The 26,554-nt window shown below is 36.2% G+C and overlaps 1 protein-coding gene across 1 annotated transcript in view; it reads right to left on the minus strand.

Annotated features, from left to right (window-relative positions):
* LOC149215040 (beta-galactosidase 8-like) overlaps nt 1–26,554 on the minus strand; it is a 65,771-nt gene that overhangs the window by 27,446 nt on the left and 11,771 nt on the right. The window contains exons 5-10 of the mRNA XM_089392498.1: nt 24,315–24,458; nt 5,704–5,795; nt 1,835–1,940; nt 1,566–1,650; nt 1,249–1,367; nt 776–940 (exon numbers count right to left, since the gene is read on the minus strand). Coding sequence (XP_089248624.1) covers nt 776–940; nt 1,249–1,367; nt 1,566–1,650; nt 1,835–1,940; nt 5,704–5,795; nt 24,315–24,458 — 711 coding nt within the window. The remainder of the gene's footprint in view (nt 1–775; nt 941–1,248; nt 1,368–1,565; nt 1,651–1,834; nt 1,941–5,703; nt 5,796–24,314; nt 24,459–26,554) is intronic.

The raw sequence follows: 26,554 nt of genomic DNA on the forward strand, positions 1-26,554 counted from the left end.
AATTTTAGTTTTTCTATCATTGCTCAACTGAAGAGGGGAAATTAGAGTGTGATCCTGCAACAAAAATAACTATAACAGGTGATATCCTACAACTCACACGCAATACTTAGCTTATAAGAACTACATAGAATGATGTAGTTCCTTTGCAGAAAACCATATCTTGTGGAAGAGTGTTCAAGGCTGTCAATCCTAATTGGCAATTGATGAAGGTAACCATCCACCAACGCTTATGGAAAAGTCTTTCAAAAATAGAGCACATGCAAACATGGATTTTGTACTAAAAATTAGCATTATCGACAAATGTTTTGGATTAGAGGTAACCAGACAAATAATGGAAATAAGTGTTGAGAAATCTCTCCAGTATGGACTCGAAGCAGTTGATTGCCCCCAGTCTGGAGTCCAGTTTGCAGGTCAAGCTAGTGCTAGAGTTTGGAGCCAGGTTCAAGTCCAGTAGGTTGAAAGAGCTATGTGATTATGTTGTAGATCAATTGGTCATCCAAGTAGAAATAAACCAAACCAAACCAAACAAGATTTCGTATAGAAATATTCTATTAGTTGTCATACTGAGTGCAATTGAAACTAGCCGTATTGAATTTTCTTCATTCACAATAAAATTCGCTTATATCTGAAATGTTTGATCAGAGAGGCTTATTCATTTCACGGGATTTTCATTTTCCACTTTATCATTTTTCTGTAGCTAACTGAAAGATGCATTGCCAGCATTAGTTGTTTAACGAGCTCAGACCAGATAAATGGAATGACAGCAGCACCTCACCTTTGCAGTATTGAATGCAACAGCCTTGCAATCAGGAAGTATGCTAATTGACCATGCAGGCAGGACATATGTTAAGTTTCGGAACTGGACAGTCACATCAGATTTAAAATCCATATTTGAAAGGAATGCTGCGCATTCTCCTTTCTTCGTTTCAAAAACCTGTGCCTGTATGTCAATTACACCATCAAGGGCACCAAATCATGCCTTCGCATTCATTTCTATATCTTTTCGACGGAAAATATATACCTAAATACTAGATCTGTTACTTTTCATAAAAACAATACCTTACCGCCAATAATTTTCAAAAAAACTGAAAGCCCTCATCAAATCTTTCATAGATGGTTAAGATACCCTTATGCCCTTATTATGTAAATGAAAAGAATCAAAGTCCGAACTTGCTTTCTTTACCTCTTGTAATAGACTTATCCCTTTATTAAACGAATAGAATCAAAGGCCGGGCCTTCTTTATTTACCTCTTGTAATAAACCCAATGAGTAATAGCTGGGCATTCCAAAAAGCAAAGCACGGCTACATAGCTTTATTGCCACATGTAAATCTTTAAGGTGGCCCCATTTACGTTGTCTGATAAAGCCTGAAAATAAAGAAAGGTCACGTTAGTTCATTGATGTTATAACCTCTTCCATATCTCAGTTAGTAGATGATAATATGAATCGTGAATGTACTAGAATTTTTCCTAGGTCCATTGTCCCTTAAATTCATGCTGTCTTGTAAGAATAGGAAATTCTGTATTGGTAGAAGACAAAACTCAAAAATGGGTACCATTACCAACCATATTCATCTATTGGTGCATCGTAATCATAACTTGGTATGACGAATGGCCCTCCAGATCGCCCAAATGTTGTTCCTCCATAATACTTTATTGCGAATTCCCATGACAATCGTTAAAAAAGTGAAATTTTAAAAACATTTAGACTTCACTGAGATGATATGTCTTTTCATATTAGTTATTTCGTCAAGGATAACATGCACTAATAAATTATCGTAGCTATCTCAAGGAATGAATAGAAACCGATTTAGTATGTATAAATTGTTTCATACCATGTAATAATTTACGAATGTTCCTTGTGTTGCAAAAAATTGTGCAACAGCATATGCAATATCTTCTACTGGTCTTTGAGGTGACCTACCCCCAAATACTGAGAACCTGTGTGAGAAAATCATTTCACAAAATATTAAACATGGACGTTCCCAAGATTCGCTAGAAAAAGTAGAAATCAAAAAATCATAATAAAGTATAAGATAATTAATTTGGCCATCATAATTATCTTAAAGAGAGATTGCCAGCAAAAATAAAAAAGTTCAAGTTTAAATTCCTAATTTTCAACCCAACTGTGGTGCATTTTAACTCCAAAGTGAAAGCAGCATATCATTATTATTATCATTATAAATAGTGGAAATATATCGTAATTTGCATAGTTAAAAGTATACTGCTTAATTATATTAAGAATTAGTATTACCATCCTTGGTTTATCAACTTGGAGACCGCAATCGCAGGTCTGATGGAATATACAGATGGAATTGAATAGTGCATGGTTTTAGTCAATTTGCAACCATAGTTAAGAGGACGATAACCATGGTTTATTTTTATGATGTTGATTACACAATGTTCCTTGATAATTTGCAATAAGAACAATTTGTTAGAATTTTGTTTTAGTTCCTGTGGTCTATTTTTATGGGTGGCAATTTTCGTTTTAGTTTTAGGGATTTCAATGTTGTGCAAATCAGTGTTGCGAACATCTCGATAACATCCCAATTTTATTTTGAATCACGATTTTTTGGCCTAGCCGATATTTGCCTATTTTTACCAATATTTTGATGGTATCTTGATTTTGCCGATGTTTGCCAATTTTTACCGATTTTTTTGGTTTTCCAGACTCTTGCCGATTTTATTCCAATGCCGATGTTCACAACATTGGTGCAAATCTAGTAAGGCATTATTTTACAAATTGGTGGTAAGTACTAAGAACTATAGGTGGCATTTACACGAATGGCATCTACAAGTAGCACAAAGCAATAGTATTGAAATTTCTAGTGGATCAACGCAAAGGCCAAAGGATGATGTGAAGGGTGCTACTAATGATAAAGATCCAGATATAGGCGATGATTTTAGTGACATGTAGTTATTTGTTGTAGCATGCTTTTTTGTGGACTTTTCAAGCCATTTTTCAACTTGTTTCTGTCCAACTCCAATCGATCCTAGTTAATTAACCCTCGGTCAGTTTTGGTTTTGATAATGTTGCAAGATACTTGACAATCTTTTCAACTATGGTCTAAGAGGAGTTAGTTGGATTGAATGGTCAAAAGGTACCATTACACAACATCTCTTTGTTGAGGGGGTATGGTAGGTAGTTTTTCCCGATCAGGAGAAAATGATCGGGAAGTAGTCATAGAATAGTTAGGCTACGTGAGCTAGTGCCTAGAAAACAATCCTTTCAATGAAGAGTAACAAGTTAGGGTAACTTTCAAGGAAAAAAGTTAGGGTAACTAAGCTTCGGCACCATTTGAACGTGGATGAGATGTGTAGTATTAAGGAGCTCATCTTCAAGCCATCCTTCATTGGCTCAAGATAGGGATAGATCAATGGACATTTAGCTTTGAGAATATGTCAACAATCAAAACTCCTAACAAAAACTCCTAACAAAATGCTTACCCAAAGAGATAACCTTGAAAAAATGTGTCACACGATATTTTCAAATTATTATCAAGCTTTTTATTAACTCGCCAAGATGCATTTTCCTGATCACATGTGACTTTGAGGTGATTGATCTAAGTATGGAGTAGGAATAATAATGAAAGAATATTCATTTTTCTGTGATGGTGAGGATTCTAACGTGTGTCATGGTCAAGCAAAGAGTTAAGGGTTAGTGAGTTGACCAAGAGAAGAGCACTCCATCTTGTGATTTTGGGTAGGCAAAAGAAGAGCACTCGATCTCGTGAGTACTTTGGGTGGATAATAATTCTACTCGACTCCAGTGCTCCCCTTTGACAGCATCTACGAGATAATATTACTAGCAAAGGGTGAATCTTATCCATGCAATTGAATGCCTAGCTTCCATTGAGATAATCTTGAAAAAAGGAATATTATCCAGTTTATTTTGAGTCCAACTAATGCACCTCATTTCAGAGAGTTTCATTTCTATCTTATCCATGCAACACGCAAACTATTCTAGGTAGGATAAGGAGGGTGCACTAGTTTAGTTCAGTTCTTCTTATCCATGCATCGTCTAGTTCAGGTCAGTCCCCGTGTAGGGGAAATGAGAATGCATTATCTAAGAGTCATGCCAAGTTGGCTTATCCTCCTTTCATCCAAATTTACTGGCCAAGAGTAGGTCGCATCACTTGAGCACCATTCCATGCATTTTTCTTCTTTCTCTTCAGTTTATTATGGCACCCTACTCTCAGAGTATGCATGCAGCAGTTCTAGCCACCATATGGATGACTATTCTCCTATCATCTCTCCTTTATTCCAAGGCAATGAGGGTGCATCACTTTTGGAGGTTTACTATTCGATGCAAATAAGGCCGAATGAAGGTTCATTGATTTTCTAAAGCTTCCATTTCATTCACTCTTTTCTTCTAGTGCTCTTTCCTTCTTTCTTTAACAGAGGTTCTCCAGTCTTGAAGCAACACACATTTCCATTAAGCCATCAAGTTTCAGCAGATATTGTAGGCAACAGCCTCCAGCTCATGTTGTTTTTAGGTCCCCGTAGCATGTTTGTAACTTCTTTGGGTGTCTCCAAAGCAGATCTGAATTTTGATGTATTGATTGATAGAACACTTTTAAAGAATATTTGGTGAGGATTAATGTGTTTGTCTACATGAGATATGAATGACTCTTTCTTTCATAAGCTTTGAATTGGTTTTTGGCGTGTTAAATGAGTTAGTGAGATTAAATACCAATTCCTCACTAATTTTCTTCAATTTTAAACTCCATTTCTCCCCATAAGCCACTGGGAATGGAAGGACCAGTTGGCAACATGAAGTTACACCTCGAGAAACAATCTTAAAGGTCAAAATCTGACACAGAGGGTAAAAAAGCTTGCTGTTCTGTGATTCTAATTGCAGAAACACCGACAAACAATGATATACATGCATAAATTGCTGTTGTAATTGATAAATTTCACAGAAATCTGCAGCCTTCCTTTGCTGTTTGGTTGAATTTGTTGTGTATTTCAAGGTGGCAGCGAAGTTCATGAATATGCTTGAGGTCCTGTGAATCAATTCAAACTTGTCTTGATGGGAGGGGAATCAAGATATATGTAGTGTTATGTGGACATGTGTGAAGGTCATGTACAGTTCTAGCTGTTTTCACTGGGCATGATATCATGCATATGAAAATTGAATTTTTTTTTTAATAGAAATGCTATCATGGATACGAAGATTGTAATTTTAATTTGATAATGAAATTACAAAAAAAATTCAGGGAATATTTAAAAATAAAATAAAATCAATTGAAATCACATGAACTTCAAAGTCTACCCCCAGAGAAACCCCCTCAGTCTGACAAAAATAAGTGCAGATGTGCAAGAGAGTGAACAGAGGTGACATGGCACGCTCCTTAAAGCTATCCACACACTTTGGGCAGTACGATTTCTAAAGGTTTTTTCCAGGGATAACAATTCTCATGCAGTCCATAAAAAGTGCATTGGATACTAAGCTTGGCTAGCCGGGCTACTGTATAAGATTTTACTTGTATGATTTATAATTTGTATTTGCATAATACTTATCAGGGAATAATTTCATTTTCTATATTTCTTTTAATATAATGGTAAGAGTTAGCAATTAGTCTAGTTATATCATTTCATGATGGTTTCTACTGAAGTAGACTATGAATTCACTCTTATAATTAAAAAAGAACTCTTTATATATGCTATATAAAGCCTATATGAGAACTCTTTAGAAACATACCAGCCGGTCCAATTCTCAGTCCACATCTTTGGCGCATTTTTTGAGTTAGGGGTGAATAAGCGCCCGCAATACATGCCATTACAAGTATTGATCTACAAAGATAAAAGGCACTTAAGAAAAAATTGAGAGAAACAAACAAACAATATTTCCTACTTCATAAATAGTGTAGCTAGCTCCTCTTACATCAACATGTATTCAAAAACTTGGAAAGTTATGAGAAAAATATCTATATATTGTATACAATCAAATAAGCAAAGGCTAAAGCAAAGTAAAGTATGATATCAGCGTATTATGATAAAGTGAATACTGAAACAACATAAAATAAGTAAAATTTTAGTTTTAAAAGATTTTAATACTAGTATTCAACGATCATAGAAATGCATGGGATATGGATAAGAGTAAATATCTTGGATTGGATGGCCTACAATGTGATTCTACTTTAAATTGTGGCAAACAGAAGGCCATGATCTAAGGATGTGCCCAGAGGCACTAGAGTACAAATAAATGTGGGGTTTATCAAGCTGATACCAAAAGGCTCTAAGAAGGACATCCTTTGAGGCTGGAGATATACCACCTTGCTCAAAGTGTCCTAGAAGGTCTTAGCTAAAGATTTAACAAATCACATTAAAGACACAACCTCAAGAATAATTCTTCATGAGCTAACAAGTTTTAGCAAGGACAACTCATCTTGGATAATCTCTTAACAGCCTAGGGAAGTACTATATAGTGTAATACACATGAAACATAGGAAAAACCCAACAAGAAAGGATAAAAGAGAGATAAACCCTAAGAAAGATCTCTTTGATGGTAAAAAGTATAGTTATGTTGACTTGCCTCTTCAAGGGGGCAACCTCCAAGAGCAATGCTCCAAATACAATAGCACTTTGTAACAAAACAATACATAACCTTCTACTCCATATATAGCTAGCAATAGAGAATCTTATCTACCTATGAGCCCCTTGAAATCAGGGTCGACCAACTAATTTAAGCATTATTAATAAAAAAAGACCCCTTTTACAATGAATGACTATGAAGTATTAACTAACTATTTAATTGGCCTTATTCAAGATAGGTGGCCTCATATATTAAGAAAGTATCTAAGGAGTTAACATAGGACCCTAACATGCCCTCCACCTTCAGAAGCAGTGTTTTCCTCAAAGATGAAGGTGAGGAAATTGCTGGAGAATCACTGTTTGGTTCCCATGTGGCATCTTCTAGTTGCATATCTTTCCACTAGAGAAAGGAGAAAGGAAAGGAAAGATCATGTTAACAGGGGATTTTAATGTGAGGACAGAGAACCTATAGATGGACCATTACATACAGAGCAATCACCCACTATGTCTAATAGAATAAGAATAAGTTTGGCAAAGAAAATCTGCATATGGAGAAAAAGAAACCACCCATTTTATCAAGGAACTATTAAATATGTGCAACACACATGAACCAGTCATCTATAATGGCCTAGCTTGATGGGAAAAGTTAGGAGGCTAGCATGATGGGAAAATTCAGGAGGCTAGCTTGATGGGAAATTTCGAAAAGAGCCACATGCTATACATGCAACTGCAGAGTGTAACCAGCTAGATAACCTATTCCACAGGCAGCCTCAAACAACTTGGCTACTTTGAGATAGCAGATTGTCAGTAAGGAGATGTCATCTGATCATGAGCCAATACACACAGAATTCAAATGGAAGGGAAAGCAAGACATAAAAAGAAAAGAAAATTCAAAGCGAGCAGCAAAGCAGGATATAGTGGCAATCAACAAAATGTGGATATATTTGAAAAGGGACTGGAAAGGATCACATCAAACCTGATCTTCATGAAACTAAGTTGTGGAGTGGAAGAAAAAATAAGAGGAAGACAAAGACAACCAGAAACAAATAACCAGTGAATCCTTGATGACAAGTGTGAAAAGGCAAGTAAAAATTATAGGCAGAATAAGAATAGTGCAAACTCAAAGATATATAAGCAGATTGAGAAGAGACACAAACACATTTTCATGAAGGAGAGGCCCCAAAGCCTTTTTGGCTAGAATTGCAAGTAAAAACCACCACAGGAAAATGACACTTCAAACTCACAGTGGTAATCATAGGCAAAGCTATTATATGAAAACATATCAGCAACAAGGAAGCCCCCAGATATTGAACTCAGAATGAAAGTATTCATAGAAGCAGACATAGGAGGCACTAAACTCTTGGCAAGTGGCGATGACAAATATAAAGGTCTCCTAGTGGAAAACCTCAAACGATGACAAGAACACATCAACCATCATATAGCAAAGATTATGAACCAAATGGTGAAAGAAGGATTCCCTGAAAGATGGACGACCAATGTGCTTTGTCACAATGTCATTCTCCCCATATTCAAAAGTAGGAACAAGAATAACCCAAGCAATTATAGAACAAATGATGATAAGCTCAAATTTCTCAAAATTACTAGGAAGGGTGATGCAAAAGAAATCAACAAATGGGCAGAAGAAAACAATAAACAAGCCACATGCCACGTCGCCAAGTGAAGATTAGACAGAAACACTCCACTATAGATCGTTTCCTTACTCAAGGTACATGATAAAGAAAAAACGGGATGACAAAGATGAATAATTGTAGTACATTTGACACAAACCCAAAGGAGAAATTGAAGGAAAGCCTCTTGGAACTAGGAGTTCCCACTGAAGGGAGAGCAACATTATACAAACTATATGAGCAAGTCAAAGCAAAAATAAAAACTCAAGGAAATATGAGCGAGTCAAAGCGAAAATAAAAACTCAAGGAAATATGTCAAATAGCTTTAGCAGCAATATCGGGGTAAAATAGGGTTTCCCCCTCTCTGCCACACTATTTTGCCTATATACAGATAAATTCAACAGCTCAATTGATGAGAAAGGAATAGGGGTGAAAACATAAAGCATAATTATTAAAATCTTACCATATGCAGACAATGTCATCTTAACAGCAAGAATGCAATGAAGCTTTCAAGAGAATTTGGAGGCACTTGTAAAATTCTGCAAAGAGGTATGGAATTTATGTGGACAAAATTAAGGTAGTCATATTTTAATTGCAAAGAAAGACAGCCCAACTTTAGATCAAATTCAACAAAAAACCATTGGAGATCATATAAAGCTACAAATACTTGGCTGTTGATAATGAAAAGTTGAATTGGGAGCAAGGAACAAGAAAAAGGCTACAAGGAGAGTGGAAAGTGGCATTCCCACTACAGAATAAAGAAAAAGAAAAGAAATTTGGGATTGGAAGTTAATCAGCTTCTTATTAACATGGGGTGCTCCCCCGCAGCTTGGCTTAGGGCTCCTATGAAATATGTAAAAAAAAGGACAATATTTCAATTGTTAACAACCCCAAACTTCTAGACAATCCAACAAAAAAGATACCAAGGTGTTCCAAAAGTTTCATCTCTCCAAGGCAATATTATCATGCATTAACCAGATCCCAAAACATTCATTTACAGCTGTAAATAAGCAGAAAATCATCGTTTAACATAATTGTCCTTACGTCAAATCAACAAGACATATATAGCTGGAATTAAAAGCCACAAAGAACATAGCAAGCTGAAAATTAAAACTTAAATTTTCACAAGTATTGAGAAGCTGAAAACCTCAATAATATGTGTAAGATGAATTTGTTATACATTCCATATCCTTATGACAAGGCTAGTACAATTTGCTAGCCCTCCAAAACCCTAGCTAGGAAAAACAATGAAAACCTTAGCTCAACCAAGGACCTCCGACATGCATGAATCGCTCAAACAAGTCCCAAGGCAAGATGTCCCCTCCTTTTCTTCTTACAAATACACCCTAGGGTTTCATCTCAAAACCCTAATCTCAATTTTCCAAGAGATAAAACCCTAACCTTAGAGTTCAAGATGCTCCACTAATCATGTATGACTGTAAAGGAGTTGTGATTATAAAGGAGTTGAACATCACCCACTAATCATGTGTAACAAACACCATATCAATGGAGAAAGTAGATAAACTTGAGGTAGAGGTGTGAAAGAGAGAATTGCAAGTTTGTTTTAAAGGTTTGGTCATCAGGGTTAAGTTTGTAAAATTAAGACTTCCCCTCGCTCATATGGACCATCCATTAACAAGTTGGTTGACATTTTGCAAGTTTAGGTGATACATACTACATAGTGTGATACAACAACTAGAAATTCCCCTAAATATCAAGCCAATAAAGTTAGAAGACTGGTTTCATAGAGCCGACAAAATCAAGAGGGTGCTGGAAGCATGACAAGTTAAACGCCCTAGTCTGTCCCATCAAGTAATAATGTTAACATTTATGTTTTGAAGATCTGTGGAGACTTGATAAGCAATAGGGACATATCTTCAAAGCAGCAGCTTGATGTGCCTGGTTTAAGAGACCCTGTGCTTATTTTTTAGATAAAGGTAGTGTTACCCACCATTTTGTCATAAGTGGAGTTTTGGATCTGAGATTCAACTTGAAAAACTAACAGCTGAAGTTGTTATATTTCCCAATGACTTGAGATCCAAGCTAGTTGTTCCTCAAATGCAAGAGCCCTGCCCACATTTTCCTGGATATCCAAGGTAAACTTTAAAGCCTATAGTGAAGAATCAATATAGCAAATTCTTAGACAATGTTATACTGTATTTTATGGAGGCTGAAGCAAAATCACAGGAGCTGTGAGTTTGCAAGCCCTTCGGAGATACAGAAATACACCAGGAGGCTTATGGGTAGTTCGTTTTCTTTCAGATTATGTGGCATCAGAAGTTTTGAGAGTCTAAAGCAATACATGGCCAAGCATATGGACAGATGAAACTGCTCCAAAGGAGATGTGGGTCCAAATTTTTACATCATTGTTTATGCCATTTTATCCTTTCAGCAGGGATTGGTATTGTTGACAAACACGTTTTGGCTGGTTTTGACAAACCTTTATGCTGCTAAGCAGTTACAGAATGGTATGCTCAGCTCCATATTAAGAACTCCAATGTCATTCTTCCAGACTAATCCAATTGGATGAATTATCAACAGATTGGAAAAAGTCTTGGGAATATAGATAGAAATGTTGTTGTTTTTGGAAACATGTTTCTAAGCCAAGTTTTGCAGCTTTTTTCAACTTCTGATTGTGTTTTATGCAGCATATTTGTACTACGAGAGTACTGCAGATGAGGCCAAATGCTTGAATTCCATCATGCAGTAACCAGTTTATGCACAGTTTGGGAAAGCATTAAAGGGTTTTGTGCATACCAAGCATATGATCGCATGGAAATGATCAATGCAAAAACAATAGACAATAATATCAGGTTTACAAAGGTAGATATGAGCTCCAACCACTGGCTTAGTGATTTATGAAATCTGCAGACATGTCTTCTAATGAAGACATATTACCAACCACGCGTGGTGAACTTCAGTTTCCTCCCGGAAAGCATTCTTTAAGGAAAGCGGAGATTAATCATGCTGAAAATGACCAGTGAAGTTGTTCAATAGGAATTGATCCAATTGGGTGTCGTACAAAGTTACAAACACCATATATAGTTGACTGGCATTCCTACTGGAAGAGTCCAACCTATGTGGGATTTTTCATTGAATGCTTCCTCTTGAAGGGACATGTTCTAAGTGAGAAAACCCATAATGGGTCTTGGGACATGTTACCCCTTATACTAGCAGGGGCACATGTCTATTGCAACATTTTTTCACACCATTGTAAGCCCAAGGTCACAAGTTAACTCCTTGTGACAACCATGTGAGGCTTTCTATTGAGTGTCCTAGACCTTGTGTCATGTGATGGATTGGACCATGGCCAATTCTTTTGAGTTCATATCTATCCTTTCATCCTTGATAGGATTGGAGGACCTTGGATGGGTTTACATGAGGACTAGTTGTTTTAGAGGACCCTGCTTTTGTAGAGGTGATCGCCAGTGTAGGAGTCAGTCCAGCCCATGTCGGGTGTGCCTATGTCATACCACATGGTTATGAGTCCATTGACTTTGTAGGTGGCCTTGACTTTGGTGCAGTATCCCATAAATGTTTCTCAACATGGCAATCTCACAGCTAGCAACTTCACGATTCCCAAGGCAGTTCATATTTCCCAATCCAAAATGGTCTCAAAAGTCAAAAAGTCAACTTGGTACTATAATATAGAGACTGATGAGAGGATGACATGCCATGTGGAATTTTTCAATTGGTGAAGGCATGCTCAAGTTATGGTTGTTGTCAAAGTTGGCTAACAAGTATTGCAAGTTTCCATGCAGCAAAACAGGGGGAGCATTGGGGCCGATTTTCACATGCATTATGTCAAAAATGGTCTAAGGGAGGAGATGGAAAAAACCCATGTTTGACTTTCTAAAGTACTACAAGAGCGTTAGAGATCTCTTGTATGGGCATGAGAGGTGGTGGAATTTTGGGGCTGACAGGGCATATATGATAGGTTACAACTAAGCAAATAGTACCCCAATTAAATGCAACATTTGGCCAAATTAGCAAGGCATTGAAGAGCTAGAAAAAGGTGGCCAAGGTCGAATTTCTTCCATTGTTTTACAAAACGGCCGAATCGACTCCGACTCGGCCGAGTCGAACCGAGTCAAAGGCCTGGGGAGTGACTCGGCCAGCTACCCGGTTCGGTTGACCGAGTCACATATGACTCGGCCGAGTCATCCAATGACTCGGCCGAGTCATATGTGACTCGGTCAACCCGGCCGGGTAGCTGGCCGAGTCACTGTTGGGACAGTTGGGCAGCGTAAATGATAAAAAAATTCATAACAGAGACTTATATATTGCAAATTAGACGTATTGGAGCATGCTCTCACCACTGTTAGCTTCAGAATGCTGAGATATTGTAACAGCCTTTTGTATTGATCATGATGTTAGAACAGACCAGAGAAAATGTTCAAACAATGATCATGAACGAATGTCCTTAAGTTAATTAATTGACAACCGCCTGATGTATATAGGAATTGGATGCCTCTTAATGTGTACTGTGTGTAGAAATTTCACTTAGACGTTTTATGACAGCAAGAAGGACAAGTGAAATCACAATATAATGAGATAGATAATTGCTATTGTTAACAGTGATTTTTCAATTTGACAAATTAATGCATCTGAAAGATAACTCACAAAGAGAGAAATAATGCTATCTACTATCGCATAAGTTAACTAACAATGAGCTTCAGAGACAAAAGGAAAACACCAGGCCTAAGATATGGTACAGTGAACATTGAATCAGCCTGGATATGAATGTTGGACTCCAATTTGGCAATGTGACCCCTTCAGAATGCAACGCTGAGCCTGCAATTACAAATTTATTGGCCCTATACTGTATACATTAAGGAAGAGACCCTATAGATGCTGGTGGCTGAGGGAGACAAGGTTGAACAAGGCTGCAGAAAAGAGAAATAAGCCTTTTAGACCTGTGATAATGCCCAATAAGCCAGTGGCCAGGGTAAGGAAAGATAATCAGGCCTGTAAATCAACAGGGATAGTCACAAATGACAAATTCTCAATGTAAACTCACACCAATCCCTCAAAAATTCATCTCTAGGCCTGTAAATAAAATATCAGTATATATGATTAACAACAATAAATCTATTAAACCCCCAGCGTCAAGGGTAAATGTCCCCTTTAAAGCTTGTAATAGGGTTTGATACCCTCGGTGCCTGCAGCTAGGTTTCTTTTGGCAAATGTGGGCCAGATGGATACAAAGTTGTCTTCCATCTATATTATAATGCTGTGTGTTTGGAAACATGAATGAAAATCTTTAAAATTATGTTTAAAATATTTAAAATTATGTTTTTTAATAAAAAAATAAATATTTAATGTATTTTTTACAACGACCGAGTCATTGAAATCGAGCCGGCCGAGTCATTACCGTTTCGGAGTCGGAGTCGGAGTCGATCCTCGGCCGAGTTGGAGTCGGAGTCGGAGTCGTAAAACATTGATTTCTTCTATGCATGAAAATCAAAGAAACTTGTTAAATGGATAAGATAGTTGTTGGAATGTCAAAGGACATTATTTTGGACCAAGAAGATAAGATTATGGACAAAATTCTAGTGTTTATCAAGTCAATTTCAAAGACCAATTCATTGAGGTGAAAGTTGGAATGTTGAAGACTTCAAGGGGAACGTGGGAGCACTAATGGCTATTATTTCTCATCTTTGTCTTCCAGACCACTAGCAAGTGAAATATTGGGTTATCTTGGGTTGTGAGAGTCAGATCTAACCCCTTTAGCGGGAAAACTTCATGTAAACAAATAATTTTCTAGAGGTCAACCTAGTCTCCGACTTGTGGATGACATAGAGGAAACTAGCCATTAGCAAAGAGAGTTATAAATTCCTAGCTCCTCCTCCCAATTGTTGTTGTTGACTATGAGATCATTTGATGCCATACAGTAAAGAAGCCATTTGCAAATATACTATTGTATTGAGTTGATTATTCTATGCTTTCTATTCTCGACTTTTTCCTATAATTTGTGCCTAAAGAGCTAATTTTCAAATATACATTCATCATCATAAGACTACTATGATGATCCATTGAGGTGCAAATGATCACAGGGAAAGGGAGATCTAGGTCCAAGCCTCCACCTCACCCTTAGCTAGTATCAAAAATACACTTTCCAAGTGTTGGTCGAGCCCTCTAGGGGGACTATTCCACCAGATTATGGGCTATTGATGATATTGTCAATATAATAGTTAGGGCATATTGTGTGAGAAGATCCCCCTTATGAGGTTGATTTTCGTGCAAGTTGTTTTTAACTAAGTGAGTGGGATAGTTTCACCCCCAACTCATTCATCTCTAGTCCTCAAGAAAAAGTTGATAAAGAAATGGTTGTGATTGCAACTTTGCAAATTGGTAAATTAAAAGGCCAAGGTAATCCTCACTTCTCAACCAAAAATCTAAATATCCATTTTATTTTTATTTTTTTTATTATTTTGTTATAATTTTTGTATCATTCACAACTAGCCATTAGCAAAGAAAGTTAAAAATTCCTAGCTTCTTCTCCCTATTGTTGTTGTTGACTATGAGATCATTTGGTGCCATACAATAAAGAAGCCATTTGGAAATATACTATTGTATTGAGTTGATTATTCTATGCTTTCTATTCTTGACATTTTCCTATAATTTGTGCCTAAAGAGCTAATTTGCAAACATACATTCATCATCATAAGACTACTATGATGATCCATTGAGGGGCAAATGATCACATGGAAACGGAGATCTAGGCCCAAGCCTCCACCTCACCCTTAGCTAGTATCAAAAATACACTTTCCAAGTGTTGGGCGAGCCCTCTAGGGGGGATATTCCACCAGATTATGGACTATTGATGATATTGCCAATATAATAGTTTGGGCATATTGTGTGAGAAGATCCCCCTTATGAGGTTGATTTTTGTGCAAGTTGTTTTTAACTAAGTGAGTGGGATAATTTCACCCCCAACTCATTCATCTCTAGTCCTCAAGAAAAAGTTGATAAAGAAATGGTTGTGATCACAACTTTGCAAATTGGTAAATTAAAAGGCCAAGGTAATCCTCACTTCTCAACCATTTTATTTCAAAAATCTAAATATCCATTTTATTTTTATTTTTTTAATTATTTTGTTATAATTTTTGTATCATTCACAACTAGCAATCCTTGGAAAAAAAGAAGTAAATACCAATATCAAGACCAAGGAAATAATACATCTGATTTTGAGCATACCTTTCATATATAGGTGTATTTAGCTAATTTTGTAGATTTGCAGTAAGGCATTGTTGTAGCAAACCCCTTTCTGCAGAATTTTCACTCTACAAAGTGTCATTTCTACAAGTATCTTAACTCACCTTGCTTTAGCTTAGATTTGATTTAATAGTTTATATATTTAATCTATAGCTTAAATTTAGTTGTTTCAGACCTTAAAACATCTTATTTTTTGCTGAAATAATTTTCTGACTTTTGCGCCTAGGGATTTTGACCCCAAGACCTCAATAGTTGAATTTCTAGCTTGCTGGAAATTCTATTTTATTGTAGGTCCAAAGCTTGAAAGTGGTCCAAATTGACCAATATTCTATGTTCTATCCTCCCCACCCCTAGGGATTTGATCTAGAAGTGTTTAGGCACTTTTGGGTGATTTTTTTCAAGGAGTTATCTTGTTATTTTCTGCATATTTTGCAACAATTACAGACTTGTAAAAACAGGATAGCAAGCCGATTTTGGATTTATACAACAACTCCTCTAACCAAGCATTTAATCACAAAAATCATTTTATATTTGGTTAGTATGTTTTATTCACACTCAATTTGACTACTCACATGCTATATCTTGTTAAAGTGAAGTGTTTTAACTTTTTTCTTGCTGGACTAGTTTATTCTCTACAGATTTTTCATAGTAAGCTAGCAGAGCAGCAACACAAACTCCTCCACTTAAACCATTTGATCTTGTTACAAGGCACTAGTCTTGTATTGGTTGGCAAGATTCATCCGAGGGAAGCCTCCCATAGCCATTTTGGTAGGAGTTTGGGCTAAAAGAGTAGGGACTTTGGGCGAGGTGACAGTGGCTCTTTGTCCTATGTGTGCCGACCTAGCATGTGGCATGAATCTTCAACAACCTTGCTAAAAGGAGTGGTAACAAGACAAATTTGGAGAGGCCAACCGCTTTGAAATATTTAGTTCATGAAGTAGAAGGGACGTTGATTGGAGACCACAATGTCTGCTTGGAAGGGGATTGTCAAGCATTTGTGGCTAGCTAAGTCATTGGACACGTCCCTTAGGGTCTCATGTCCTGTATTCCTTGTGTCGGACACAACAAGAGCGTTAAAACGTGTCGAACACAATTTTCATCATGTCCTAAAATCATGATAAGTTTTTGGACCGTGTTGAAAATATTCCCTAGCGCATTTCGATTTTAGGACATGTGTCCCCTGAAGATCCCCAATTTAAAACGTCGCGTCTTGCTTTTCTATCATTTTTTTGTCTCTGTTCGTTAGGTATTCTGGAGTCTAGTTCGTTGTTTGCATTTTCACATCTTGCTAGAGTTGAGACAATGCTTTTCACCTTTTGCTCGCGTAGCTAATCGGACTTCCTATGTCTTTTCTGAAGGCCACAGACTAATGTGAATCAACCAGGTAAGATAATAATTTTATTTATAAGTTAGATGGGTTTATATATGAATGCGTCCAGTCAAGACCAAAGAGAACAATACCTCGTGAGTTGCCATATGCACATGGCCTAATACTGTTCCTTTTTTCGTTTGGGTGTAAGCATAAAAAATAAGAATTGAAACCAAAAATATAGAGTTTGTACTATGTGGGGTGGTTATGAACCTGAAACAACATGATAAGGGGTTCTCTAAGATTTGACTTTGCATTACTAACCCCAACAAGAAAGGGGTTGTATAAGATTTGGATTTTTATTGAGTATGTGGGAAGTTATGCACCTGAGTCAACATTGTCTGTTTAAGAATCTAACTATACATTAATAATTTAACAAGAAAGGGTTTTTTATGAGATTTGATGTGGGAAGTTATGAACCTGAACCAACATGACAAGGAAGGGTTTTTTGAACTTGATTCAACGTTATGTAACTTTGTATTGGTTGGATGGCATATAACATTCCATCATTGATGTAGTAAATTAATAAACTAACTAGTTCTAAAATTGTAAATACTAAATTACTAAATAGACATCATCATGATTCATACCTGTAGATGTTTTAATTTCTAGAAAATATGGATTAGACACTATATTTCCGTATTTTTTTAATATATGTGTGTGTGTCCATTGTGTCATGTTTCCTGGGTTATTGTGTCTCATGTCAAATACCTGTATTTACGTGTCCTATGTCCTCGTGTCATGTGACTTAGGCGGTTGATGCCTTTAAAAAGAAAAGAGATTCTTGCCCACACAAAGTACATAATTGGGTTTGGGGAGATTGACGAGTAATCTAAATATTCTGTTTTTTTAAGCCATATGCATCCACGCTTTGAACTTTGGAGGTCAAAATGACCACACATGGAGGAGGTTTTGGAAACATTTCTTACATGACTTATGGAGGAGGCATGCCCATGAGCCTTTGAAGGCTAAGCATGCATTTTGGAAACCCATTGGCCCACCTAGGAGGATACTTAGATATTATACTTACTATTTTATGGAGCAGTGTTGCGAGGGAGCGCACCCCCCCACCCCGATCCCGCTCCCAATCCACGCTCCCTAAAGAAAAAACGCTCTTTGCCTTTTCGGGACCGTTTAGCCTTTTTTGCAAAAAAAAAATTGCAGTAATGTTCCAAATGCAATTTTTTTCAAAGAAACAAATAAGTTTTGAGTGGGGCAACTTAATGATCAAGCCTATGGCCCTAGTATTGATATGTGATTCATGGTAATGTTAAATTCTTGAAGTAAAAGTGACATTCTCCTTAATCTTCATTTTCATCATTTTACTTAAATTTTTAGCATTACCATGAAATGACTCAGGATGTTTGAGAGTGGTTCCGACCTCATTGGATTTCATATGGACAAAGTAGAATTTTAGATTTCATTCAAAATCCAGCAGACTTATCAGTTTTTTAGGATTTCAGGATTGCAATGTTTCCATTGAATTTTGTCATGTATTAGGATATGGAACTCGTATTTAATCAAGAGCACCAATCCCTCTATGTACCTTGATGTTAGTGACATTGGTTGTTGAACTCTTGTATCATGACCCTCCCAAAAATGTATGCATCACTCAAACAAAATCTTGACTTGACATGCCATGCTTTTTCTATCTTATGTTAATGCTTAGAGGATGATATTAATGACAAAGATCCCTATACAGATACAGAGGTAATGACAAAGATATCTCTGGATATTAATGCTTAGAGGGTGATATTAATGACAAAGATCTTGATTTTCCAACAAGACTAAAAAACTAGACATTTCTCGTGGTGCAAGAGGCCCAAGCATAAGCAATAGATAATAGATTTACTTGTCTTTTCTAGTTTCTAGTAGTTTGTATAACTATTGACTCTTTCATATTTATTATGATATTTTTTTAAAGTTTAAGCAATACATGACAATTTAAGTTTGAAGTTGGCAATTATAACTCATTAGTAATGAATTATGAATATGATGCTTCATGAAAGTTGAAAGTTGTTTCATTTCATTTTATAACATTTCATTTCTTGTTAGATATTATTTGTTGTAATGGTTACACTTATCTTACAAGTACAACTTTGGTGATCAATGATAATAAATGTTATATATTGAATTTTGAAAGCTTGAAACTTTAAGATTGATGAATCACGAGACTCAATATGTTGTATGTTACTATGTTACTAACTTGTGGACGTGGTTGATGACGATTATAACTTCTAGATGATTGTTGTTATATGGTTCAATCTATGTTTTTTTTTATGTTTTTTATATCTAATTCATAATTCTACATGTTTTTGTTGACATATATGTATCAAAATATAACAATATAAAAAATATATATTATATAAAAAATGCTCTGGGATTCACTCCCAAACCAAGAGTTTTTGAAAATGTCGCTCTCGCACCCATTTTCGCTCCCACTACCCGCTTTCGCTCCCGCTCCCAAGTAACATTGTTCTGGAGGAAAAGGAAACCTCAAGATCTTTGGAGGATGTGGGCATTATCTTGAAGCCTTTTCTTTCCAGCATTTGTGGAGATACCCTGCTTTCGGATGTTGATCGTTGTACATATGGCTTGTAGAAGCCATTCTTTTTGTATTTTAACTTAATTAATTAGAGAAGAGGACTTTTACCCTCTGTGAGCTATATCAAGGGGTTTTACTTAAAGAAATTGATATTTTAGTGAAAGAGGAAGTTGAGCATCTCCATATAAATAAAGATGCACTTCCTCATCAATATTTTCTCATGGATGGATTCGGGGAGAAATCCCTTAGCTAGTTCTAAATTTCTACCACCTTTCTCATTATCAAAAGGCTATGGAAGGATGACTAGAACAACTTCTTTTGGAGATGATTTTAGTTATATGGATGTTCAAGGCTAAGGTTTGATGGATGATATTGGTTTTATGAGTAAGTGACTTCTCTGATTTTGTTGGATTTGTTTATAGATAATCTAAGTGTAATTGTGCTCATCTAGTGGAGACGGTGCATTCACATTATTTCTTTTAAAGGAGCCCTTCTTTAAATCCCTAGGAAGCTTTCTAGTGGAGAAACTTCCCTTGAACTTCTTAGATATTATAAAGCACTAGGTGGATCTTGTTGATTTTTCAGGATTTTCTAGATTGATAATTACTTCCAATGATTCTTAAACCAATTCATCTTATACCACATTCAACATTAAGTAATTATACAAAAAATCTTCAATAGTAAACCAATAATAACAATAGAGACAACCAAACACAAGAGACACAAAATTTATCCTGGGAAAAGCCCAACAACCTTTTCTTAGAGAAATTTATCCAATTCAACAAGGAATACAATTTGAATTTTCTAGTTAAAACAACTCAAACTGACGAATAACCAAACCCAAGTAAAACTTCCCTCAATTAGCCTAAAAAATTTGGTCTATTATGCCTCAAAGAGTTGACCTTCCATAGAGAATTAGGTTTGCCTCAGATTTCGTCCTTCTATTCTTCCTCAAATGTGTCCTCTTGTGTCCCATGTGTGAACAAAAGTGATGCTCAAATAGAGAGGACGAATGCCAATATATAGGTGTTGAATGAGAAGAATTGGTGTGTCCCTTCACTGTGGCCAACTTGAAGTCAACCTACATTTGGAGGCAAAAATTCAAAGTTTAAAAAATTCAATTTTTTTTTTTTGAGACCGACTTGGAATCCACATGTATTTATCATTTATTAAATATTTGGAGGGATAAAACTTGATTATGAACACCGACCATAGCTACAAAATTCAATACTCCCTCCTAGCTAGGGAGGTATTCATAATGACTTCCATAGATGTTGTCTTGTTGAAAAATTCTCTATTCCAAGAAAAGGATAAAAGAGCTCAGTTCTGTTGATGAATCCATCCACCTCATGTTCAACACTAGAAACATGAGGAAAGCATCCTTGCACTAGCATAAAAGGAGTAACTACTCACCCACTAGTCCCAGGGTCACCAACTCAACAAGATGTCACTTGGAGACATGTCAGGAACCCCACTTGACCCATGGTGAAACCCGAGGCTCATTTCTCATTCCCACATGTCGTCACATGTCATTGAATTGTAAATACTTTCCCGATGTTACAAGGAACAAGCTCAACCCACTAGCCAAATCCATGGCAATATGGTAAGAACATGTACAGTGTCTTCCACAATTCACCTTATGCAAACAAACTTTAGCAGACCTCTTACACAAGAGACAACTTGTTGGCTTTCTGAGATTCCTCGGCCTTTTATGTTCAAACTGAGGCCCTTTTCAAATTTTGCAACCTATTGTTGAGGCTCCTCTGCCTCTTTTAAACACTCCTTGAGGTCTCTCAGCCTCCTATTTTTCCTGTAGCCTACCTCAGATAAGTTGCGGCCTAGTTCTAAGGCCTTTCGGCCTCCTAAGACTTGGACTAAGGTGTGTCTTAACCCTCCTGCAGGTAAGACTGAGGTCATTTAGTCCCCATTCTAGGGCTTCGGCCCTTCTTCAAGCCCAATCAAAACCATTAAATACAAACAAGGTTCGACTTTCACAAAATTGTTTATTCTTGGACAAGGATGAGGGATTTGTGATCTTCCTTTCAATCATAACAAATTTAGGGCTTCAACCTTTCTTCAATAAGTGTCTAGTCTTTTGGCTGTTCTATAACCCAAGCTTTGAAACCGTGTTGATTTTTCAAAATTTTCTAAATTGATAATTACTTCCAATGATTCTTAAACCAATTCATCTTATACCACATTCATCATTAAGTAATTATACAATAAAATCTTCAACAATAAAACAATAATGATAGTAGAGACAACCAAACATAAGAGGCACAAAATTTATCATGGGAAAACCCCAAACCAAGGAAAAAACCCAACAACCTTTTCTTAGTGAAATTTGTCCAATTCAACAAGGAATATAATCTGAATTTTCTAGTTAAAATAACTCAAATTGACCAGTAACCAAACCCAGGTCAAACCTGATCAAATTGCCCTCAATTAGCCTCAGAAATTTGGTTTGTTGTGCCTCAGAAATTCAGCCTTCCTCAAAAAATTAGGTCTGCCTCAGATTTTGTCCTTCTATTCTTCCTCAGATTCACCCTTCTCTTGTCTCCCATGTGTGAACAAAAGTGATCCGAATTGTGCATCAAATGGAGAGGATGAATGCCAATATATAGGTGTTGAATGAGTTGAATTGGTGTGTCACTGGGGCCAACTTGAAGCCGACCTTACATTTGGAGGCAAAATTCAAAGTTTAAAAAATTCAAATTTTCTTCTTTTGAGGTTGACTTGGAATCCACGTATATATTTATCATTTCTTAAATTTTTGGAGGGCTAAAAATTGATTATGAAGACCAACCATAGCTCCAAAATTCAACAGATCTTCTAGGATCTGTAGTGGACAGCTCTATATATCACATTAGATCCACTTTCTATCCACCAAGGGAGTCATTAGTTGATCCCATGTACCTCAAAAAATAGTAGTAGGACAAGCCACTGGTCTGTGATCTGTCCTTCAAACCAAACCATAAAAAATTACCAAAACCATTTGGTTGGGTTGAACTCATTGCAATAAATCCCAGCAATCTTAACCTAGCGAAGCCCCCCTTGAGCTAGACGATAGCTGGCCTGAAGTGCAGAAGAAGGTTGCTGAGGTGACAATGGTCCCCTCTTAGTTTCACTCAGATCACACTTGAACTTTTCGAACTTTATCTCGAGAAAGTGCAAGTTAACAAGGAGAAAAATGAGTGTGGAATTTCTTTACTTCAAAAGATTACTTGTGGAAAAGGAATATATTTTCCTGTATCTTACCAGCAGTACAACTGATCGAGCAAAGTTTTAAATGAATCAAGCCACATCAGGGATGAATTCATGGATGCCAATGACAACAGTCTAGAATAAGGTAGTACCAAACTAGTTGACTGCTCGGGGACAGGATGGAGCAGGACTTAATGTGCGAGAAGATAGATGCAGAAGGCAGCATAGTGGTCAGTTACGTGAAGAAGCAGATACAGCTAAGCTAAGAGACATTTTGAAGCAACATGGAATATAATAAGTTAAGAGATATCTTTAATGATAAGAATCAAGATAGGATGATCCTTGCATGTTCTAAGTGTTGGTTAAGGGTGAAAGAGAATCATATCTATTCACGGAAAAAGCAGAACTGCTCCTAATGTTCCTAGGAAAGATTCAAGGCCTGCATAGAGCAAGAAGTCAGGCCTTCACCATAAAAACATTGTAAAAAAAAACCTTTTAAGGACGAGTTCATGTCAAGCAATTGGGATTTACTACTTATTAGAGTTGGATATGGCGGAAATATGGGAAGCCAAAGTAGAATTCGATGTATTAGCAGTTAGCTCATAGAGCTCTTTACTCAGCAGAGGTAGCTGAAACGTGGGCACATAAAAAGATACTAATCTCCCAAATACAAAAGCAGATTGAAGATGATTTAGTGCATGCCTTCTGGTTCTGCAGAGACAAGAGGTCTACAAGACGATGTGAAAGTTTGGGTGGAGTATATCTATTCTTAAGAGCTCCTAGTTGGAGAACTTTTACTCTGGGTGAAGCAAGATGCTCTCCAACCCAAATGGGGATGGTGGAACACAACAACACCTCAAGTGTATAACAGTGCCAAATCTGCACAATGCAATGGGGGTATGGAATCTGGACACGAGCACAAACCTATCTAGATTCTAAACCCAGGTTTGACAAGCACCTGGCTGCAAAGCTCAGGCACACATCGAATGGAAAATATATTAGGTATTGGAATTCAAGGTATACAGCCTCGAGCTTTACAACCTTATGCTGCACAAACCCACATTTATTGTACAATCTTTTCAGGGACCAGGCCCGCTTGAAAAGCTGGTAGGAAAATGATGGCCGATTCTCCTAATTTATACTACAACTTTATGCTATATGACATGCCCATAGCACAATACACTTCAACAATTAACACCTTTAAGTGTGTAACAGTGCCAAATCTACACAATGCAATGAGTGTATGAAATCTGGACACTATCACAGACCTATCTAAACCCATATTTAACGAGCACCTCAAGGCCGCAAAGCTCGAGGACACATCAAATGGCAGATGTATCAAATATTGGAATTTAAGATATACAGCCTCGAGATTTACAACCTCATGGTAAACAAACCCAGCTTTATTGTGTAATCTTTGCTGGAACCAGGCCCACTTGAAAAGCAGGTAGGAAAAGGATGGATGATCCTCCTAACTTGTAATACGACTATTTATACTATATGGCATGCCCCTAACAAAATACACTTCAATAATTACCTCGACATTGGCAACTTAATTATTGGGTAGGATGAATAGAAGGTGCGATGGCAGTGAACGATGGCTAAACAGTGACAGAGTTTTCTAATGTTAAATTTCGTCCACCACTATTGGCCTTCCACAGTTTAGTGCATGTAACAAGCTTGAGCAAACAGAAATTGGATACTGTTTAAAACTTTTGACAGTACTAAAATATTTCTAAGGGGCTAAGTAGGTGTATACTGCAAGATGCATTTAAATGCGGTCTCTTAGAAAAACAATAGTAGAAATTACTAACCACGTAGCTGGGCGCATCTGCATCCTTGCACATTGTCCAAGGAACACCAGTATTCAGATTCACTGACATGTTAGCTGCCCAATCGATATATAAATGCCCTTTTGCTCCGAAATAATCGCCAATTTTTCCATATTCGTTTTCTATCTGCAACAACCATTAAAACGATACTTAGCATTGTAACAGGATACGTGATCAATAAATATGCTTGGCATTGTAACTGCATACAAAGGTCCCTGCACTATTTCATTTAAATAAAAAATATAGAAAACATGCTATATCAGTTCGACAGTAATTTAAGGGAGTAATTAATAAATATATAGTTCTTTTTAAAGTAAGATTATCTTAATTTTAGATTTATTAAGTATTTAAAAGATCAAATTTTTTGAGATGTAAATTTCTTTTAAGGTGAAAAGAGAATTGATATCTCTGTACTTGGTTGATCGAGAATGAAGACAATTTAGACTGGGATTATAATAAATTTATATTAAATTAGATGTTATTAAGTTAAATTTAATATTAAAAAATCTAGTTAATAAAAAAAATTATAATAAAAAAATTTATGAACATAATTTTTCAAAAAAAACCTAATATGGTTTCTCGTTTTTTAATAAAAGATAACTCAAACCACTAGCAACCATTGGTACTACATTTACTAAGGTGTTGTTGATAATTTGGCATGTTATGCAAATCTCATATTTGATTCCAACAAGGTCATGTGCCCTAAATCTACTATGCACGAACATTTATGTGTGTAGAGAGAGATCCCCCTCTTCCTTAGAATATGCAAACATAATGCTATTTAATCGACAACTGCAATAATGGTTAGTAACCCTCGAATATTTGTGACCCATGGTCTCCATGTCAACAACATCCTTTGGGCTAATGATTAGATCAATTAAACTAACATTGTTATATATATATATATATATATATATATATATATATATAAGGTCCTTTGGGCTAATGATTAGATCAATTAAACTAACATTGTTATATATATATATATATATATATATAGTCATGTTGTTTCAAGTTACTTTGTTTTATCTCTAAGGTTCATTACATCATACATGAATCTTGCATAATCTAGCAAAATGCCTAGAATATGTTTAAAGGATTTTACGTCATGTCATTCGTGAAACTTGACCTTGGTAGGCGCTACATTAATCCATCATTTTTTAACAATTGAGCAAGCAAGTACATATATATATATATATATATATAGAGAGAGAGAGAGAGAGAGACCCTTAACTATTAGATATCCAAAAAAATCTAAAGAAGCTTTATGTAGGAAGCTACTATGTTGGTTAAAGGAGGAGTTCTTTTCTTTTCTTGGTGAAGAAGGTTATAAGGTCTTAAGGTCAAGCCCCATAAGAGATTCTTAGAGCAAGCTAGCTCAAATTCAAAGATCATAATTCACCTAATGAAATATGGAGTTTTCTATTCAAATTACTTGTCAAAGGATGTTTTGCACATCAAATATAATCAAAAGATAAACATGTTTGTTGTAAAAAAATAAAATGAGTTAAAATATTTTTGATTAAATATTGAAAACCATCAAATTATGGATATAAATATATATTCATTCCCAACTTTGAAAATTGGAACCCTTATCTGCTCCTATTAATGAAAATTAGTGTCCTTAAATAGAGATGAAAATATTTTTTAACATGAGAGAAGTGGTTCTTGAATAACAAAGATCTATGAAAAAAATATTTGTTAAAAGCGAGATGTAGTTTTCATACAAGAATCCAAGTTAAACATTGGCGCAAATGAACACATTTAAGATTAGAATTTGGATAATTGATTTTTGAAAGCTAGTTTTCTTATCCAAAAATGGATCCTGGATAAACCTCTAAGTCTAAAAGACTTCATGTAAGAGGTAAAAGGTGCCAAATGGCACAAATCCTTTGTAAATAAGTGGAAAATGAAAGTCACAGGCTGCTCTCAGAAATAGTCTCATTGCAGAGATCCCTCCTTTCTGAATCCAACGCAACCTAAATGGGCGAAAACGGACTTCAAATGGAAAAGTTATCATAAAATGACGCTGCCCTTTTTCAAAGGAAAAAGAGGCAAAATCCCTTGAATAATAGGTCAAGAAACCCTCTAAGTCTTCCAAATCTCCCAAAAGGGCAAAACTATCGATAAAGGAGAAGCCTTGGACATATCGGGTTACACTATTAGGCCTTGAAAACATGGAGAAAACTCTGAAAACAAGGCTATTGGAAGCTTGAACAGTG

Source organism: Pinus tabuliformis, chromosome 1_1, assembly GCF_031772625.1.
Source record: "Pinus tabuliformis cultivar Carrire ecotype Pingquan chromosome 1_1, CPIR1, whole genome shotgun sequence".
NCBI classification, from domain to species: Eukaryota; Viridiplantae; Streptophyta; class Pinopsida; order Pinales; family Pinaceae; genus Pinus; species Pinus tabuliformis.